At 38.4% G+C, this 22,521-nt stretch overlaps 1 protein-coding gene across 3 annotated transcripts in view; it reads right to left on the reverse strand.

Annotated features, from left to right (window-relative positions):
• Positions 1 to 22,521, reverse strand: part of LOC124799295 (optineurin) — a 142,117-nt gene that overhangs the window by 34,943 nt on the left and 84,653 nt on the right. For all 3 annotated transcript variants that reach the window (XM_047262881.1, XM_047262879.1, XM_047262878.1), the window contains exons 7-10: positions 21,242 to 21,372; positions 14,426 to 14,587; positions 13,885 to 14,176; positions 10,620 to 10,768 (exon numbers count right to left, since the gene is read on the reverse strand). In XM_047262881.1, coding sequence (XP_047118837.1) covers positions 10,620 to 10,768; positions 13,885 to 14,176; positions 14,426 to 14,587; positions 21,242 to 21,372 — 734 coding nt within the window. The remainder of the gene's footprint in view (positions 1 to 10,619; positions 10,769 to 13,884; positions 14,177 to 14,425; positions 14,588 to 21,241; positions 21,373 to 22,521) is intronic.

Consider the following 22,521-nt stretch of genomic DNA (forward strand, 5'->3'; position numbering starts at 1 on the left):
TTTACAAACTTTTTCATGGTTCTTCCAAATGAGAAAATGTTTTGCATGAAATTCAGTGTGCTTTCGAGCAACCTGTTTTAAAAATACCAGAAGCTATTGACATCCGATAGTTAAGTACCTATCGCACAGTTCATGCTATTTTCCTAACCTACAAGTCCATTATAATGGCATGTGAATATATACACAAGGACGGCGCTGATTTAACAAGTTTAGCTGGAGGAATCTTGTTAGAAATGATGAATTCCAATTTCATTGTAGGTTTAGTGATTTTAGATGATACGTTAAATGCAGTCCCAAACTTATGTAAAGTTTTGCAGAGACAATCACTTAAAATTTAGCAAATCCCTCTACTTGTTTCTGGAACTCTGGAACATTTAAGACACATCGACTGTCTTTGTGACTGTGATGGACATAGTGCAGAAAATGAAACTCTTAATAAAATTAAAAAACTGCAGGAGGACACAACAGGAGTTAAAGGTGTGCTATTCACGAACATAGAGGAGCAGATTCAAGCTATGAAAAGTGCAAGGAAATTTGTAAAAAGTATGATTGATGAAACTGAGCAACGGTTTGATGAGAAGGTAATAAAAGTGATAGAACTAAGTGCATATTTTGAAAGTTTTAAAAAATTTCTAGAGTTTAGCCATAATGGTTGTAAAGAACTGTGCTTGATTTTGGGACTTACAAATGTTGACGCTGTTATTGCAGACTTGCATTCTTTTAGGTACATTGTTAGTAATAAATTAGATGATACATCTTCTGATGCTGCTTCTTTCATTCTGAGAGCCGACATCGGCTACGAAGCACTATGGACGCTCACTGAATGTGTACTGTGCATTCCCGTTTCGACTTGCGGTGTGGAAAGGTCATTTAGTACAATGAACAGGGTGATCACAAAATTAAGGAAAAGGATGGATCAGGAAACGCTCCAAGCTTGTGTGAAGATTTCAACTGAAGGGGACGACGAGCCAACAGAAAGTTTTATTGATGACGTCATCAAGAGATATGCTGTAAAAAAGCCTTGACATATTAGTTTGATGTAAATGTGAGTTTTTTTGCATGCAATAAAATTATTTCATTATTTAATATAATTAACTTAGGCTTAGCCTAACAGCTTAGTACTTAACCTACATATTATTTAATTATATATTAGCTATTCACGAAAAAATTTAAATATTAATAGCGCTGCTATGTCTTTAGAATGCTATCACTTAAATTTTAAGCCTATAACTTTGTGTCCCCCCCCCCCCCCCCTCCCCATCCCGTCAAGCTACAAATCCCCCCTGGGGGAAAGTGGCTGTATTCATCACTGGTTTCTAATCCTTTTCTTGACACATTTTATTAGCAGACGTATCTTTATACTTTTCTTAGCTTTATGTTCAGCAGTATGATGCCGATTCCTATCAACATCTCCATTGAACAGCTAAATTCTGACCTTTTTGACGCATCAGATCCAATACACTTCCCTCAGAGATGTGTTATCTCATACGTTATCAAACAGCTAAATTTTGGCCTCTTTCTTCCCTCAGATCCAATACATTTCCCCTCAGGATTGGGTTAACTCATAAGTGCTCAAGATCATTTTCTGAAAATACATTTCTGCTATAATGTCACAGGGCTATTTGCCCCTGACTCCTGTTCTAAACACAGTTGACAAACAGTCCATAGATGGTAGATTGAAATTCTCCCTTATCATTATGGTACAGTCTGAAGAATTTACACATGACATTTTCCAACTTTTTTGTGAAGCAGTTCATAATTTTGGCATTTTCTGGTGGCGAACTGTAAAAAAATTCTGATTTTCCAAGTATTATACACATTACTCCTCATTAATGAGTAAGAGAAATTCTGAATTACTGTGCCATTAACTGATACATTTCTCTTCAGGTGTGTTGTGACCAGTGCATGTGTGAGCACATTAACAAAGCAATCAAGTCTCGTGGTTATCCACAACAGATTATCCCTAGAGGTGCTTTAAAGGAAACTCTTAATAGTTGAGTGGTACGTTCAGGTCGGAAAATGTGTCACAGTGCTCCAGTTTAAAAGCATAACAAATACTAACATTTCATGTAACTTGGTCTCTTCCTAATACATGCAACACTAGGTCATTTTATATAGCTACTTCCATTTTAAAGGAGTAAACAATGATGTTAACAGTAATAACGCATACTCAGGTACAAACTTTTTTGGCATTTGCATAATTTAAGTTTGCATAGGGAGTAATTAAGTTTGCTCAGGAAGTCACAATAGGTGTCCAAAACAGTCTAGTTTCAACTGTAACTACTCCCTTCTCAAATTTACGGTTACAGATGGTACTCAGCAAATGGCTAATCAGCACTAAAAATGCATAGAGTGCTCATTTTTCTTCTCACATAGTTACAACATTACGAAAAGGATAGATTGCTACTCATCACATAGAAGTGGTGTTGAGTCACAGACAGGCACAATGAAAAAGACTGCTAAACATTTAAGCTTGCAGACAAAAAAGTCCACCTTCTGAAATAGAAACGGCACACACATTCACACAAGTGTGTGCGTACGTGCGTGTACACACACACACACACACACACACACACACACACACACACACACACACACATGCGCGCGTGCGCAGCAGGTGCTATAATGCATGTGATATGCAAGTGCCACTGCGTGTACACGCACATGCACACACACAAAATCTGTTATCCAATGAGTACATATTTGCACATCACATGCATTACAGCACCTGCTATGCATCCTCAATTTCTCCAAACAATATGGGTCACAAATAACAACAAAAGAAAACCAGCCACACTGTGTCTTACAGACCAATTGAACCAAGGTCATGCATCGGAAAAATAGTGGGAAGTTTGTCAAAACATGACTGCAATGGTGGCTCAAAAAGTTACTTCTGCATAGTACTAAAAACGGCTTCAGAAAATGAATGGGAACTGATGAAAATCGTGCAATATTATCTTGACAACACTCATCCACACAGAATATCAAAAGGCGTCCCTCAAGCAGCTGTTCTCTGCCAAATCCTGTATACCACACATATTGCTGATAGTGAAGCTTGTTTACCACCAACTGTTAAACTATTACAATATGCAGACAGACAACATACCTACTCAACAGCCATGTCTTTCCATGATTCTTGCTACAGTCCACCATATTACAACTGGAAGGGGGAGGGGAGGGGGGCAGGGAACAATATATCTTTGAGAACTACAGGTAGTGGTATTTAGACACAAATCCGTACAGCAAATTGCAACATGAAGTTGTAGGCCACATGCCTCAGAAGTAAAATGGGGCATTCAGCTATTAGCTGCTTATTCTCCCCCTGATGTGTCACTAATGTCATTGCCAATGGTATATATCTCACAATACTTAACAGTTATTAATTAGAGAATACATTTTCTAACTTTTAAAACACAACTGTACTCAACTGAACACCGCATGTAATTTCACTAACAAGGGAAGGGTCTAACATGAGGGTCACCAATTTTGATCAAACCTTGCAAGGACATTCTATATTGGAAATAAAGAAAAACATGTTTCAGCTTTTTGCTAGACATTCCCTAGTTTTTGAAAAATCAAGGTCAAAGCTGATGAAGAAAAACTGTATTTTCAACACTATACAGTGAAACATAGTCTAAAAACAAACATTTTTTTATTAATATGAGGTCCACAGTTATTAACATTTTTGTGCTTGGGTATCCATCGTTCAGTGTGTCCAGCAGGAGGTTGGTGGCCAAGCAGTATTCTCACTTCACGCATCAGGCAAGTAGGTTCTGCCTCTACTGCATTGCCAAAGGAGTTTCCTGTTTCCCCTTTAGTGTTGTGCAAGACCTTTTGAACACCACATCATTGTTTGTCTGTCAGCGTCTCATACCTATAAATCAATTTTGATCTGGAATTGTCTTTCACCATGATGTTGCCCATAATTCACAGGAACATTCCATGTACATGTACCATCAGTTTTACTTTTGACAAGTCCACGTGGCATGTGCAGTCAGGTTCGCTAGAAATTCATGACTGGCTTCTAGACATGATCAAAGCACCTTTGGAAAACGTTCATACAGCTTACTTCAATTCTGAATCATGTGTGTTTTATGTCAAGTTTCTGGACCTGCTTCAGGTCGAGAGGCTCCTTTTGAGGCACGTACAACAAGTCCCTTTCACTCATTGTGATGGTTCTAATAGTAAGGTTACTCTGGCAAATGCAGAGGTGGCATTTATGAACGTCAGGATATTTAATCTTCCACCCGAAGTTGACTATTCTGCTTCCGTTTTGAGGACATACAGAATAAATGGTTGGAACACTGGTCCACTGAACATCACTTACAAGTTTATAGTGGTATTCAATCCATTTACAAGTGTGTGGGTACTGCATAATATAATTTACACAGGAGGTGGAGCCCCTCTACACCCATACTAGCATGATGGTCAACTCAAAAGGTTACTGCCATCTCTGCATAAGGTTTAGTTATCAATAATGTGAGGTGTCACATGATGTGGGTACTGCGGTGTTTGCGTACGTCTGGTTAAGGTTAACCAGGGACCTGTTTTATGCGTAGAGTGAACACCTCCACAAAAATTTCCCATGTCATGTCACCATCTTAAAATCCACTAATGATCATCATAAACGGTTTCCCAAGTAACAGTCATCGGGCCTAATCAAGTTCCTAAGAGGCAACAGGAGCCATTGCTTGATGGCTCTAGTGAAGTTCCACCATTAACCTCTTGTAGGGACTTTGCCACTGCAGCTTCTGCATCACCATTACTTCCACTGCAAAACAAGTGTAGGAAAATGCAAGAAGGTGAGGAGTCAAACGACCCCTCTCCTCTTCCACATCCTACTGAAAAGATTCAGTTGGAGGATGCCTCTCCCCTCACTGATTTCAGACCTGACAATAACATGTCAGCTGCTGTTCAATATCCAAAGGTATCCAGTACCCTCTCCGATATATCTTCCAAGACCAAATCACCACCTTCAGGATCACATAAGGATGGACTAGTGGCAGAGCTCCTTTCTACACTGACGGACTTGCCAGACATCCCTGAGCCTGTAATGTATTCCCACCCTTTTTTTGTACTCCTGGATGCCACAGACCACTGCTTATCAGAGCCAGATCAGCTCAAGTGTGCCACAGGAAGACGTGGTGACAGTGAAAAACATACCACTAACCATTCTGTCAATTTTCAGAAGCCACACCACCCACCTGTGGAGAAAGGGGTGTGCCGAATCCTTCCTCTACGCATAATACTGAATTTCTCTTAGACCCGCTCTCCCGCCCAACTCCAACCCCCGTTGTTACCACCTGTGGATGTTGTATTCCCGCAAAGCCGCTATAAACAATGTTTTCAAACATAGCATGCAGCATTATGAAAAAAAAGAAAAAAAACATAAAGAGGGTGGAGGAGAGGGATTCAGCAATTTCCATTCAGATTCAACCACTGACTGTTATGGACTGTGAAACACAACCTCAAAGGTCACTTGCAAATAATCATCTGAATTGTTTTGGTAGAACTCAATGCAGGCCACTACTTTTCTTACCTCGAATGTGAACAGAATTTGTTCCAATCTTAAGACTTCCTGCTACGCAGCAATTTACTTACAACTCAAGTGCAGATGTGATATTTTTGCAAGACACGTTATTTGCTCATTTTTCTGTTCCCAGCTTTTCTACCTCCTGTAATGTTGCTCCTGAGCTATCTACTGGTACTGCATTATTTGACAGAGAGGAAATATCTCTGACCAATTTCGAAGTTCTTGATAATGGCCGAGGGATAGGGTGCACATTTTGTGACCTTACTTTAATACTACTTCATGCCCCTTCATGATATGGCCATCCCACAGTTTGAGTGTAATTTTACTAAGAGGATATAGTCTATTTGTTTTATAAAACTCCACAGAAAGATCAGTTAGGCAGAGATTTCAATTGTGTTTCACATCCTGTAGATCAGAATTCTAATTTTAATTTCAGTAAGGAACTAGACGATTTGGTGTATACCTTGCAAATATGTGATCCATGGATCTGTCACTATCCCACTCTCAGCAGGTATACGCATTTTACAGCCACTTCCAGCAACAGATTCAATCGTCGTTACTTTTATGATTCTTTGTGTGGATAAATGTTAGTGGTAGACATGATACACACTTGTGCCGCAGCTGTAACCTTGCAACCAATAAAACTATATTGCTCCGCTGGAAGTTGAACACATCTCTTTTAAAGGGCCCTTCCCTCGTGATTACTGTTCAAGAGGTCTGAATTCTTAGCTTGTGTTCCCAGGACCGTTATCATTCTCTTAGGATGGTGGCCAGAGCATGCAAAACTGCTGGTCCAGAAAGCATTTATGTATTACAGCAATTAGAAGAATTTCTGGCAGATCCAGGAATTTTATTACTCCATCTTAAAACAGAAGTTTCTTTAGTTAAAGTGACAATAAATGGAAGGACTGAGGGTGCAATGAAAAACCTGCTCATTCTTACAGGATGACTTGATTTCCTTATATCATTTTATCCAATTGAGAATGCTTCATAAACGACCCTCACTCACATCGACAGTCACATACTGACGTCACAATTGACATTGACCTTTATGACATCTGGGCTATTGACACAATTTTCCCTGATGCTTTTACTTCTCTCCTGGACTGTGCGATTACTCCTACATTTCATGATGATTCTACATGACCTTCCTTGAGATGATAAATATTGCCTTATTGTTGGTTGATGCAAAAATTGCTGGGACTCAGTGGTATTCCTAAGGAATTTTATGTACATTTTTGGCCTCTTATAGGTGGTATCATCATGTCACTGGTAAATGAGGTGATACAGAGGGTGCAGGGATTTTGGGGGGGGGGGGGGGCAGTTTCTGTCCCTTTCATAGTCAGTAAAAGTGTTCTAATTCCAAAGACAACCAGGCATCCAGACACTGATAAATTCAGCCCAATCACACTCCTTCGTTTACAAAACCGTTTCAAGCGGAGTTTACAGCCGTTTGTCAATATTACTTGATAAAATTACTGCAGTTCACCAAAGCTGTGTCTAGACACACAATCCAGACTTCTGTAGTCAAATGCCAGGATGTCGTCTCGGTAGTTGCAGCTACTTCTGTTCCTGGAGCCTTACCATACTTTTTGTTGATTTCAATAAGGCATTTGACCGGTTCAGTCATAATTTCTAGATGCAGGTGTTTGAGGTGATCGGTCTCAATCATACTGCGTGTCAGGTATTATCCAATCTTTTTAATTGTATTCATGTGTCTGTTGTGGTGAAAGGACAATTTACTCCCCAGATAACAATCTGATGGGGCTTACTACAAGGAAGCCCCCCTTTCCATGTTGCTTTTTGTATTGTCCCTAGAACCTCTGCTTCACCATATTGCTGCTCAATTACATGGCTTGAAGATATTGGGAAAACCTTCTCGGTGTGATTGTACACGGGTTACGGTATAGCTATCTCATATCGATGAAACATCCTTGATCAAGGACAGGTTAGATTCCTTTTGTTCTCTCTCTGGGGGCCGCAATAATGAATGGAAATGTACCCTGTTACCATTGCAGAGTTTTTGTCAAGTTTTCATTCCATGGGCACTGGTGCTTGCCGGCCACAAACCATTGGCGATCACCATGGACCATTGCACAATGAAAATGGCTGCACTCAACTGGTGAGAGGTGATGGATCGAATTCATCAAATACAAGACGCAATTTGTTAACACAAGTAAAGTTCCCTTAGCTTTCTTCATGATGCACAGATCTCAGATTCCTACATTTTCAGTGAAGTGTATTATGATGCACAAATATTCCTACTCCTCCCAACGATGGTGCACAAACTGGTGCAATTGTCTGGCTATTTCCTATGGAAAAGTCATATTTTTCGACTCCAGTGTGAAGTGGTAGTGAGGTCCAGTCCCCTTCGAGAGTTGGCACTTCCCGATATCAAAGTAAAGGCTTCAATGTTGTTTAAATGGTGTAACATCTTAATATGTACTCCAGCTACTCTCTCCATCACAGCTTGCTTATTTAGGTGTCTTTGACCGGACAGTCTGACTCCCTCCCTGCAGACACTGGCAAGATCAACTTTAAATTGTGGCACATACAAGAATTTTATACCAAAAATTTCCTGCAAAAGTTTTCTGGGAGCTGACATTTTATCAATGACACATCTTACCACCAATCTCTGCTTTCCCACTGGGAAGTACAATCATCCCTCTCTGCTGTTGAAATTGCCGCATCGTTGATATCCTGGAAGAAAGTGTGTGGTTTCACATTCTCCCTATCCTCCTGATAGAAGTTGGCTCATTATGATACACATTCATTCTTAATCCGATCCCGACCAACAAACGCCTCCATAGGATTGCTCTTCATCCAACTTATCTCTGTGACACCCAACATCAATCTGATATATCACCAAAGGGTCTTGTCTGTTGTGGACAAGAATACTGACACTGGACTCGCCGACAACTGGTTTTCTTACTCAATCATCAGATGAAGCTGTTTTCTTGGTTGAATTTCTTCTCTATCTGGACTTTTCCATTTTCCCTCGGACAAAGACTATTTCAACTGTACTGGTCCTCGGACACCTCGACCACTATGTAGCCAGGCATAATAATGATCATGACCCACACATTCTTCGCCAATTTACAGTGAATGCGCATTGGAAATGGCAGAAGCTTCCACTTTATCATGCTTTATTTGAGAATGTGTTGCGCCTTGTCTTTAACTGTTATGGTATTGGATAGCTTTTACCATCATCATGGCCAGATCTCAGGATTTGACCACTGCCCATCTCATTTCCATGCAAAGAAACTAGAAGCAAGAAACAAGAGATAGCAGTCGAGGCATTACATTAATAGAGTGAATGCTATCAAAATTCACATGTTGGTACGGAACTAGTTGCCCATGCCTGTCTTGACATCTGATAAATCTGTTTTTAGCAATGTGAACCACTGTTTTCTACCAACAATGTACCAGGAAACATGTCAATGCAGCAAGATTTCATTCCTGCATTGCATACTGTGTAAGAAATACTTATGTTTTGCTATTTCTATGATAGGTTTCACCCCACTGATTGTGACAATTAGCATGAATAGACAATCAGTTAGGATTTCGCAATAATATACTTCAGGTATTTTTTGTGCAACATATCAAAATGAAAATAATTGTCAATACATTACAATATATACTTATTTGATTATTAATCACACCTGCCAATGTTTTACTTAAAGAAAAGTGTTCCGATTATCATGATATTATCAGAAACACCGAAAAAAATGCCACGACCAAGAATCAAAATTGGCTCAGCAGTTTAGTAGTCTAAAGCACCAAGCACATGGGCGCTGACCTTCCTCTGCTGGACAACACAAAAATGCTAGTAACTTGAACATTATTAACTGTGGACCCCATATTATATTAATAAAAAATGCTTGTTTTTAGATGATCTTTCAATGAAAATATAATTTTCTATCAGCGACTTTGACCTTGATAGTTTCAAAAACTAGAGGATATCTATCAAAAAACCAAAACATGTTCTCTTCAGAGAATGAAATTTTCACTTTGCAGTGCAGCGTGCGCTAATATGTAACTTCCTGGAAGATTAAAACTGTGGGCGGGACAGAGACTCGAGCTCAGGTCTCAAGTTCGAGCCTCGGTCCAGCACACAGTTTTAGTCTGCCAGGAAGTTTCATGTGTCTCTTTATTTTCAACAGACAATGTTCTTGCAAAATTTGATCAAAATGGTTGACCCACATGTCAGATCCTTCCCATGTAAGTAGACTTTGGGATGTCCCGACTTTAAAAAAAAAAAATTAATAAAGAAGAAGAAGAATGGAAAATCATTTAACTTGCTTGGTACATAAGGTGAACAATACAGAGATTGCAAGAAATCTGTCATAAAAGAAACATGGGACATTATGTGAACTGTGGTATGGAAAATGCAACCACAGGTTATGTGCGATAGAAAATGTGTAACACTGCTCTAATCTATCTCTGTATGCTACTATAAAATACTCAAAAAAGGAAAAATATATATTCTAAGCTGCACATTGATTTACTCTAATAATCAGTAATGAAATTAGGCCACTTGAGTTGCAGGTATACCAATGAAAGGCTTTTCATGTTCTGAGCACTGCATTGAGGAAGACTTCATCCACTTTGGTGTCACTTGGTCAAGATACATGGCTTGTAAAGAAAACTCATTTCAGAAAAATTGCTTCCCTGAAACAATTTGATGTCCCTTTCAGTAATGAAACTGTAATCAAATGCTGTTTCAGATATGTGTAGCATGTACATACTAGTGAATTCTGTTTTTAACACTATTTTATATGCATACTCTTCACTACTATTGCCATGGCCAGTATCTAACAATTTTTACTGACAATTCTTTCTCTAAGTCAATGTAATTAATTTGTGGACAGAAGAGGCATTAAGCATTGGGTAATGTATATACAAACTACACTGAATTTAATACTATATTTCCTTTCACAATTATAAACAAATCAATCAGTTTACTGTTGTTTACACAAATTAAATACCATTAACACTGACTCATTGATTTTTTTAAATGTTTAGGTTTTTAATTTCTTGAAATAAAGCACTACAAAAATGTAAATTTAGTAACCTCTTAACTGACCTGTCAGGCCGACACTTCTCTAATTCTTCCCGAAGCTCCTTGTTCTGGCGGTGGAGTTTTCTTAGATCTTCAGCCAATTTTTCTTTCTCTCCTGCCAAATTAGCTCTTGCTTCTCTTTCAGCAATAAAATCTGACTGGTATACTTCCGCCTGACAAGCACAAAAATATTCAAATGTAAGTTTAATAGTAGCTCCAAGTCCAAGATATCTATATCTTGATTTCCTAATAACTTCAAAATTTATTGTTAAACCCAAGGAACTCCAATAAAACAACATGCATGACCTACAGATTCAAATTAACTTTTGTCTGCTTATACATTACACAAAAAGAAACCTCATTACAGAAAAAACCCCAGTTATCAACATTTTCATCTAAAATGTAAATGACACTATTTTAGGTGCTCCCGGCCTACAATGATTCTGAACTCTACTGAAGTACTCAGCCAGGTGGTGTGTCCAGATGGTGAGATATGTCTGCAAGATAATCTGTTGCCATCCCAAATGGTCCTGATGACTGACTGTCTTCTGCAGAGTGGTCAGCATTGACTGGGTGCAGCTCTGCTTGGGAGATGGCGGGAAGTGTGTAGTTGGGACATGAATGGCAGTCCTAAGTTACTACGTTATCACCACTGAGCCTCAGGGCGATTCAACTAATGACAAATCTCTCCAAGGATGACAGGAAAGGGCTTATCCACTACAGGATAACACCTACAGAAGTGAAGACAATCCACCCAACCCAGTGAGATGGTACGTCACCAAACATCACCAAAATACTTTCCTAAAGAACATAGTTAATGAGTCACTGCACCTCCTAGACTTTATGGACTACCAGAAGTCCAAAAAGAAAGGATTCCAGTCCATCCTATCCTAAGCAATACCAGTGTCCAATGTAGGGGCCAGCAGAACACCTGACAACAACACTCAACCCCTTCATTGGCAAATGCCTGCACCACATACAGAATTCTGAGCATTTTATCTAGCACCTTCAGAACTTCCAACCAGGGAAATAATATCTTATGGTGACCTTTGACGTAATATCACTCTTTACAAAGGTACCTCCTAAGACACTTGCTAAAAATCATAGGAGAGAAGACTGGGCCATCTCTAATGATACTCCATGAATTAACAATCATGTCAACATGTTTCCCAAGTGAAGGAAATTATTATGAACAAACCGAAGGAGTAGTGATGGGTTTCCCCTCTATCATCGGCAGTGGCCAACATGTTTAAGGAGGCATCTGGCAAAAGAGTCCCAGTGGCAGTAGTCTGCGAACTCATGCCAGTAGTCTGCGAACTTATATTTGTAAGAGATAATACCATCTATATGACTTTGGTAACACCTGAAACCACTGCGCTGAACCAGCTTACATTTCTGCTTGTCAAGCTGGATGGCACATAAGTTACTGTGTTTATCAGACATCAATGCACACATATTTATACTTGGATGCCTCCAGCAGTCATGCCCCCTCACAAAGTGAAGGTGACCTTAGCACACTAATTAAAAAGACACATGAAATCTCTCACCAAGACAGTTCAGTAGTGACGTCGCTGCATCTGCACCTTGACACCTTGTTTTCCATAAAAAAATGGTTACAGTATCCACCAGTTCCTGTACGCCATAAAGCTAAAGAAAGAAGCTTAGGCTACATCTTGCAGGGAAATAAAAGAAACATGTTGTGACAGAGTTTATCCCACAGTCAAGGGGGAAAAGAAACAATGAAAACTGGAAGAATACTCCAAAAAATAAAGTGCCAAGTGCATGTTTCGCCCACCAAAGGACAACAGTCTAGTTGCGGTCTGTCAAGGGCAACCCAGGACTCTGGAAACCCTGAGTCTATTGCATCCCAGGCCAGTGCAGGAAAATTTATGTACACCAAATTATCCACACAGCACAGGAAACATGCTAAGAGCATAAGTGTTACACAGATAAGGGACAACCAATGAAGGGATTGGTTGCAGAGCACTGCATTGCTCAAGGACATACCATGAATTGTGTCAGCACAAAATTGTTACAGCAGGCGAAATAATTTTGTGATGAGTCTTAAAAGACTCTGCATAGAGTCATAAATGAAGACAGTGGTTTTTAACCAAGGAGGCATGGGACCCAATCTTGAATGCTTTCAAAGCAGAATGGCTGTCTGTGGGATTATCCACTCATTTGCTTCTGAAGAGCTAAGATCGCACCACGTAGACGAGTGTCTTCTGCATCAGCAGTGCCCAGAGCTGCTATGGCAACACAGAGCCTGAGGATCATAGTCTGTGTCCCAATAGTGTACACCCAAGCAAAGCTGACCAAGGTACTACAAGTCTGTTGCTAACCACAGGAGGGAGAGAATACAAAAACAGCAGCCAGTAGGATACAGTTTGCCAAAATATTGCACCATTGGGATGATGACACTTGGCTGAATGACCAAGAGGAGACAAAACTAAGCATGTGCAAAGACCTAAAATGTCTGAAATGACATTTTTCTATTTCAATCTATGGGACTTACTGGTTACCTTGTATGTTCTATGCATGCATGTTCCACTACAGATGTGCTGCCTTAATTTAAAGCCACCTTTTACTGATAGCTTCAGTTAAATCTTGTATGTTAGCAGCAGAATCCAGTTTCATTTACCAGTAAATCTTATTGTCTAACACTGTATTTGCTGAAGAGAAGAGGAGAACCACACAGTGTACTGGAACTGTGTACACTATTTTTAATACTGCAGCACAATTATTTCCTTGTGGAGCTCGCAAAATTATCCCTTTTTGAGGAATGTTACTTTTATTTTCTCCACTACGCAGAAGTTATCTGAATGTCTGTTGATGTTGGTTCTTTACCACAGACTATTTAACAGAATACATGGGATACTCTTTAAAATAACATCCACAGTTTCATTGTCCATGGCGGTATATGCAAGTACAATATCTATTTTCTAGTTTTTAAAAACACACAGTCACAAAAATAGTGTTTTGAAATATAAGGACAAAATATTTCTTTGTAAATGAAACATAGATAAAACTGAAAAGAATGTCTACTAAAACAGTTTAATTTAAAAACTGTTAATGTCATGCTATTGTCCTTTGTAATCCTCTTGGTTTGAAAGCTTGTCACTAATTTCACTGATGTTTATGCAATGGAGTCATACTGCATTTCACAATATATCAATTATAAAATAAATGAATTAATGGATGAGATAAATCTCTTAGACCGCAAATACATAAATTATAAATTCCCACTAAAATAACTGTTTATCTTCTGGAAATTCTTATGTGCAAATACCTGAGCTTTTAGTACAGGAATTTCTTCTTTTTCTTGCTCAAGCTTCTTTACTTCTTTAGTCAGTTCCTCAATTCGTTGTTTCTGTTGTGTAAGAGCTTCTTCTTTTGACATCAGTTGTGCAGTAAGGTTGTCTATTTTTTCAACATACCCTCGAACTTGAAATTCATGGTATTCATTGTTTTGTTTTTCTTTTGTTTTCTGTTCCGCATGAAATTTTTCCCACTCTTCTAAAAGTTCTTGGTAGTCTGAGAATAATTTCTGAAACTGTGACTGAGCTTCAGCTAAGTTTATTCTGAAATGTAAAAGCCTTGTATGAAATCTCTCTCTTGCTCTTACACAAGATACTTTCTCACATTTGTAACGATGGAAAAACAGAAATAGCAAATTAAAAAAGAAAAAGAATCCCATAAACAAAATTTAGGTTGAAACCCTGAATAAAAAACTGCAATTCCTAAATTGTAGTTTCACCATTTTGTATCTTACATGCTATAACTAACACCACTATCGAGACTTCAGTAATGGCGTATGAGACTTAACGTACTTTTTATCATGTCCAAAGCTCTGTTCTTTTATTAATAATTGTCGTAAGTCATGGATTTCTTTCTTGAGATTTGCTATAATAGCAGAATCTGCACTTGGGATTCCATTCCACTGATTAACATTGTCAGCAGCTACCTGTAGCCAGCTGTCCAAAGTTGTGTACCTACAAAAGAAGGGCATATGAGAAGATATTTACCATGTACATCAAAACTAAAAAGTTTTAATGGCAAGTCTACTAGAACAATACTTTATCTAAGGAAATGAGAAAAAGATTGCGGGACTCAAGTACCTCCCAAGTAGTATCAATTTCTCAGTAATCTTACAATTAAATGTTTCCCTGGGACATTTAAGTCTCTTTATTATCTACAATAATGATCGAAGCAGAAGAAATGAATTAAAATTTGTACTGCAGCCAGGACTCGGACCTGGGTCGTCTTGCTTGCTATGCAGAAATGCTAACCATTACATCACCACAACATGATGGTTAACATTGCTGCACGAACTACCTAAGTTGAGTGCCCTCCCCAACACACACTTCAATTCATATCTTCTGCTTATTTTCCCTTACATTGTCACTACTGCCAGTGCTCTTCAGCACTGGAATAGCACCCCAGCATTGAACGTAATGGGAAAGTCCTGTACCATAGGTGATCTTATAGATCTTATAATTAATGTTTGCCTGAGAAATTTAATTATAAGATCTATAAGATCACCTATGGTACTGGACTTTCCCATTAAGTCCAACCTGGGGTGCTATTCCAATGCTGGAGAGCGCTGGCAGTAGTGACAATGTAAGGGGAAATAAGCAGAAGTTATGAATTGAAGTTTGTGTCAGGAAGGGCACTCAACCTAGGTAGTTCGTGCAGCAATGTTGACCATCGTGCTGTGGTCGTGTAATGGTTAGCATTTCTGCCTAGCAAGCAAGAAGACCCAAGTTCGAGTCCCGGGCGCGGCACAAATTTTAATTCATTTCTTCTGCTTCGATCATCATCGATCAATTTCTCAGTGGTTAGTCTTAAAATGATTTCAATATTGTTTAAGGCAAATCAGTATGGATCTCATTCAGAATCTTTCATGAAGGAAAAATTATTGGAAGAGAGAACAGCTGATGACCCCTAAGTGGTCTCATGTTGCCCCAATGACATCGTCGATGACTACCACAGTGGCATATGATCTCTGAGATTAGACAGGGGATCAACTGCAAAGCGTCATCTTGTCAGATGATACCAAGTTTCTTCTTACATTACATTGATGGTTGTGTTCCGACACACCATTGTCCATGTGAATAGCAGCTTGAAACATGAATCACGCCTTCGACGCAGGTCGATGTGAGGGCAGTGATCTACTATGAGGGATATTCTCCTCTGCATCGATGGGATCTGTGGTAGTTACTTAATGCACAATGACAGCTGTGGAATACAAGCACATTGTTGTCAATCTTCGGTAACCATTCATGCTTGACGTCTTCTCCAATGGCGATGGCATCTTCTAGAAGGGTAACTGTATGCGTGATAAGGTGACAAGACAAAATCAGTCTGCATTAATGGGATAATGATGTGGAAGGTAGGTGTGTGTGTGTGTGTGTGTGTGTGTGTGTGTGTGTGTGTGTGTGAGAGAGAGAGAGAGAGAGAGAGAGAGAGAGAGAGAGAGAGAGAGAGAGATTTCTGGACCGATAGTCTGTAGTGCAGCTGTTGTTCACAGGCACTGCAGAATGTCTACTACATCTTTTTCCTTTACAAATGTCTGCTTGTGTCTGTGTATGTGTGGATGGATATGTGTGTGTGTGCGAGTGTATACCTGTCCTTTTTTCCCCCTAAGGTAAGTCTTTCCGCTCCCGGGATTGGAATGACTCCTTACCCTCTCCCTTAAAACCCATATCCTTTTGTCTTTCCTTCTCCTTCCCTCTTTCCTGACGAGGCAACCATTGGTTGCGAAAGCTAGAATTTTGTGTGTATGTTTGTGTTTGTTTGTGTGTCTATCGACCTGCCAGCGCTTTTGTTTGGTAAGTTTCATCATCTTTCTTTTTAGATATATTTTTCCCACGTGGAATGTTTCCCTCTATTATATTCATATCATTAATTTTTTCCTTAGATATATAGAAATGAAACACTGGCAAAGAAATCATCCCTAGTATCATGATATTAAAAAAGAAAATATTTATACATAATAGAAACAGATACATCTCACTATTCCTTTACTAAAATCTGATTAGATTTACAGTACAAATTCTGTTTTATGGTTCCAAAACCAATACATCTCAAATCTCCCAAGCAGATGCATTGTTGTACTTGACAATGCGTCGTATCATATAGTTCAATTAAATTAAGTTCTCAATCTTATTTCCCAAAACCAAATGAAAAAACGGTAAATTTTTTTTAATGAAAACTGAACCTAAGCTTGTATAGATTGTGGCCTTTTCGCCTTGTAGCTTCTCTGTGTGCTATAAATAGAGGTTAAATATGTTATGTTAATGGGAAATCAGGCTCTTCTGTGTTAAAGCAAAATGGTAACACAATCTCGCATGACATTCTTGAGTGCGTTTTGACAGAAGCACAAATAACAGTGACGAATGAATCAGCAATATATTTTGCACACCATGGAAAGTGCATATTTTTTTGAAACAACTAGAATATTTCTACTGGTGTCATGGTACTGTAAGCACTCAACAATTGATTAACAACTTGTCATAAGGTGCGCTGCTGTCATTGGAAGATGAACAAAATGTTGTAAATCAGAAATGGGAAGGAACAATACAATGTTTTAAATATTTATTTTGTGGTTTGTGGCTGTTACAGAATGTATTTTATTAAGCTATGTCTGTTTTGGTGAACTACCAATGGATCTTTGGAGTTTCATCTAGGGTTGTGCCACTTTATCACACAGTACAGGTTTTATGTTTTGTGTTTCAGTAGGTTTTGTTACATGTAGAAAAGATGACTGGCAGTTTGAGACTTTTCTTTCTTTCAAGAGAAGATGATTATCTGTGAACATGCATAGTTCTGTTTAAATTGGTTACAGAACCTTGTAAAACCTGCTACAAGACATGCTGCTACCATTTACTGTGTCAGTTATATGATTAGTAACACAGAAAGTTAACAACTTCACCTGCCAAGGATTGCTAAAAAATTTCACTTGACCTCTACCTTTTCACTATTTTTTTAGAATGAACGACATCAATGGATGGTTCTTTTAATTAACGTCACAGTCAGAAGTAACAATATGAAAAAAATATTTCTTGGTGTTTCGTTTCCTGATGTGGGAGGGGTTGGATGTAGAGAGTTATTCTTAAGTACTTCTCAGGTTTCAGAAGTTGACTGCACAAAAACTACCAGACGTACAGAATGCACATACACACACCAGTGGATAGAACATCTCTCTAAGTTTTTAATTCACTTCACAGGTACACAATATGGGCACCATTTGTGATGTGACAAATGCCACTGCATGCACACAATTCACCGATACAAACTGTATGGGAAAACATGACAGCAGCTCACTTTGAAAATCCATCCATTGTGTTGCCTATGTAACTAATTTGATGTGACAATATGGAGCTGAGCAGAGGAATAACAATAAAACTTGAAGAAAGCACAAGTTGTAATTATAAGAATTCTGTAAATCATTAGCAGGTTTCCCTTGACACATACATTGCAAAGATAGTGGAAGGGTTACAGTGAAGCAGTAAAGATACTCCCTAATTCATTTCCTTGGGGAAAACCTGGGAATTTTTCAGAATTCTGGAAATTTTTCTTTGTTTTTGTTTCAGTACAGTTTTTGTTATTTTGATTGGTAATAACAGATACTCTTAACAAAGAATTTTAATTCAGTCCACTACTGCGGAATAATACTGCAGCGATAAAATATAAATGAGGGAATAACACCAAAACGAAACTTAAGTTGCAAATAAAATGCACCGTTTTCAATAACAAAATACAGTGCACACACAAGTGTCTGCTAACAGCAAAATGTAAAGCTTTAGGACGAAGACTACGCAATAATTTGTAACAACAACAAATTCCCACATTTTTCCTGTGGTGTGTGCACCTACAGTAAGTGAAGCTGCATGCGAGATTGTTTGAGTAACACTCAGTATCAGAGTTCAGAGACAGATTAATGTGAAAATTATTCCAAAGGATTGCAGTTTGATTGATTTTTTAGGAAAACAACTTTAAATTTGTTTTACTGTAAAATTAGCATCTACATCTACATACATACTCTGCAAGCCACCATACAGTGTGTGGCGGAGGGTGTATTGTACCACTACTAGTAATTTCCCTTCTTTTTCCATTTGCAAATAGAGCGAGGGAAAAACGACTGTCCATACATCCCCATAAGAGACCTAATTTCTCTTATCTTTTGTTTATGGTCCTTATGTGAGATGTACCTTGGCGGCAGTAGGATCATTCTGCAGTCAGCTTCAAATACTGGTTCTCTCAAGTTTCTCAATAGTTTTCCTCAATAAGACCACCACCTTCCCTTCAGGGATTCTCGTTTGAATTCCCAAAGCATCTTCGTAATACTTATGTGTTGATTAGAACTACCGGTACTAAATCTACCAACATACCTCTGAATTGCTTCAAAGTTTTTCTTTAATCTAAACTGGAGATCCCAAACACTCCAGCAGTATTCAAGAATTGGTTACAGATGAGCACTTTCCTAAAACTCTCCCAAAGAACTGAAGTGGACAATTTTAGCTTCCCGACTACAATCTTTAAACACGCGTTCCATTTCATATCGCTCTACAGCATTACACCTAGATATTCAATAGAACTGATTGTGTCATGTAGCTCCCTACAAATGCTGTATTCGAACATTATGGGTTGTTTTTCCTACTCATCTGCATTAACTATTTTTTTCATTTAGAGCTATATATCATTCATCACAGGATCTTGTATCCTTCCACTGTCACACAAAGATGACACTTTCCCGTAGAATAAAGCATCAGCAGCAAATAGTCGCAGACTGCCGCTCACCCTGTCCATCAGATCAGTTACGTGTATAGAGAATAATAATAGTCCTACCGCATTTCCCTGAAGCACTCCTGATGACACCCTTGTCTCTGATGAACACTTGCTGCTAATGACAATATACTGGGTCCTATTACTGTAGAAGTCTTTGAGCCAATCAGATATCTGGGAACCTATTCTGTATACTCGCACCTTTACCAGTCTGCATTGGGGCATCGTATCAAATACTTTTCGGAAATCTAGGAATACAAAATCTGCCTGATGGCCTTCATCCATAGTTCATAGTTCATAGGATACCATGTGAAAAAAGGGCAAGCTGAGTTTTGCATGAGCAATCCTTTCTAAAACCCTGCTGTATGTGGACAGGTTTTCCATCTAAGGAACTTTATTTTATTCAAACTGAGAATTTGTTCAAGAATTCTGCAGCAAACCAATGTTTGTGCTAAATTATACACTCACAAAAGATGATGGGGCCAATGATGTAGAGTCCTCTTTGTAAAACAAAATTGGGCTTCCATCTGGTCCTGGTGACTAATTTGTTTTAGACTCTTTCAGCTGCTTCTCTATATCATGAATGTATCCATACTGCAGTTTGTGCAATGTTGTGTATCTGTACAATCCTCCAGCAGGAATGATTTCTTAATGGCTTAATTTAGAACTTCAGCTTTCCTTTTGCTATCTTCTATTGCCCCACAAGATTGGCAAATGAGTGATGGGATAAAAGGCATTGAAGCACTTAGCTATTTTACGCAGGACCAGCATTTTCTGAGGTTCTTGGCTAGATTCTTTGCTAAGATATGATGGTGGTAGTTCCTGTATACTTTGCACATGTATCTTTTTACAGAAAGACATATTTTGTTTTTGAACCGAGAATGAAACAGCCTTCATGTTTCTGCTATGCTGTTATTTGCTGTCTTTAGTTTCACAACCTTACCAGCAGAGGAAAGCATACGGTACAGAAGATTTTCACACTGCTTTGATTAGAAAGCGTGCATCGTCACTTGCAAAATATACAAAAAGCGGCACCACCAAGTTGTTGTAAATGCTGCAAACAAATACACCAATGGATTTAACAGTTGCTTTAGTCCTCTAGCCATTTTAAACACAACCTCAAACGGCACCAGCACCTCGCAATTGTGAAGGCGAGAACTGTTCTTCAGTAACGCATTTGCAGTCTCCTGGGCCCATTCTCTTTCCAACCCCTTATCTTCTATCCCTTTCTTCCCATTATAATCTCTCTCTCATTTGCTCTCTCTGGCGTGTGTGTGTGTGTGTGTTTGTGTGTAGAATGAAATTTTGTACTAATATTAGAATAAAAAATGCTTATGTCCAAAAGGTAATGGGTTTTCTTATTTTGTTTTTAGAGGGGCTCTCTTTCAGCCATCACTTGTCTGCATGTGAGTGATTGCTGCTCTTCATTCATTTTTGTTTTCTTTTCTTTTTCTGTTATTACCATTCTCACATTTACATTGTAGTAGTATTATTGCACATTGCAGAAACAAGAACTTTAACATGTAATTAAAATGTGTGTCAGAGCGGCTATGAAACTTGAAGAAGAATCCGTCCATGGAAAGCCTATAATTTTCTAGATTTGTCTGTTTCTTTGCAAAATATTGAAATATTTTATTCCAGTTAACTAATTTCAACAGACAAAATTATTGTATTTGGATGTTTTGGAGATACTTGTAAAAAAACACTGGACAATACAATATGTTGTCACCACATCTGAACAATCGGTGACAGCAATTTTCTCGTCAAGAGTACGAGATAAAAGTGGATTCACCTTTGTTAAAAAGATACACATCTACACTGATTTGCAAATGTGAAGATAGTTCACTAATTTGAAATACCTTTCAGTCTTCTCATCTAGGTTTGTATTGATTTGCTGTAGACGTCTCTCATAATTTTTCATGCTGGTAGCAAAATCAGTCTCTTCATTACTTTGCTCATCCAACTGAGGAGAGGTAGAGCTCTCATCAAGCTGAAATCAGAAATAACTCAGATATAATTTGGACATACATAATGGCGAAACTATGATTGGCAAACAACTAAAGAATAAAATTTACTATCATTTGAACAACTCAATTAAAGATCAAGAATTTACTGTCTCCAATTTGCTGCAGTCTTCATCTTTCCACCCATGTTTCTCGCTCTGTTGCACCTAGAAAATCACTGATTATTAGAGACAACGACTCTTGTTATTGCTTCTGCTCAGGGGGTGGAATGGCATTTCAAAAAACATTATACGAGTAAGTGACAATGAATAAGATAAACTAACTCAGATGTTCAGAAGGTCAACCGAAAATTTTGTTTATATAATTCTGTAGCTCAATGCAACACTCAACACAGTTACAATTGTAAAAAAAGGATGACGTATTTCTCAAATAATGCAAAAATTGATTTCTTTGTAAAGAGAAACGGTAGGGGAATATTTTGTACAGATATAAAGCCCCAACAAAATGCACAACTGATTATCTTTGTAAAGTGCAATGTTAGAAATGTGAGAAAGGGCAAATAATTACTGCTGTATGTTGTGCTTCTATTTTCAATACATACTAATAATGATTGGTAGATTTTCTTCTATTATCCGGTCACAATCAAAATATCATGTACTTCCAATTATTTGTGTATGTGATTCATTTTGATATTATACTCATCCTGTAGGTATGTGGCATTCAAAAAATTAAATTTTTACAGTAAATTGTTTCTTACTCAAGGGTGGGTGCATTATGACCATACAAAATCAACAATTACTTATTTTCCTTTTGGCCAAGTATTTCTCCAAGTACCCTTTTAGATCGGTATTTCTCTAAGTACATGTACATCTGTTTTCATTGCCTGGTCTGTCATTCTCTTGTTCCTCAAAACTGTGTGAGTGAGAGCAAGTGCATGCGTGCGTGCAAGGAAGTGCACGTCATTATCATGGGAGTGTGCATTTGTGTGTGTGTGTGTGTGTGTGTGTGTGTACTTTTGCTAGGAAAACATCAAGAGCTCAAAAGCTAGTGTGAATGGTGTTTCCTGTTACATGTTTCTATAAGCTCCATACATCATTCCTCTATGGGGAAGTATTGTACATTAACTAGCCTAATGACAGTTTGTCCAACCTACTATTTCAATCCTTTACTTCCAT

The sequence above is a fragment of the Schistocerca piceifrons genome, chromosome 5, assembly GCF_021461385.2.
Source record: "Schistocerca piceifrons isolate TAMUIC-IGC-003096 chromosome 5, iqSchPice1.1, whole genome shotgun sequence".
NCBI lineage: Eukaryota > Metazoa > Arthropoda > Insecta > Orthoptera > Acrididae > Schistocerca > Schistocerca piceifrons.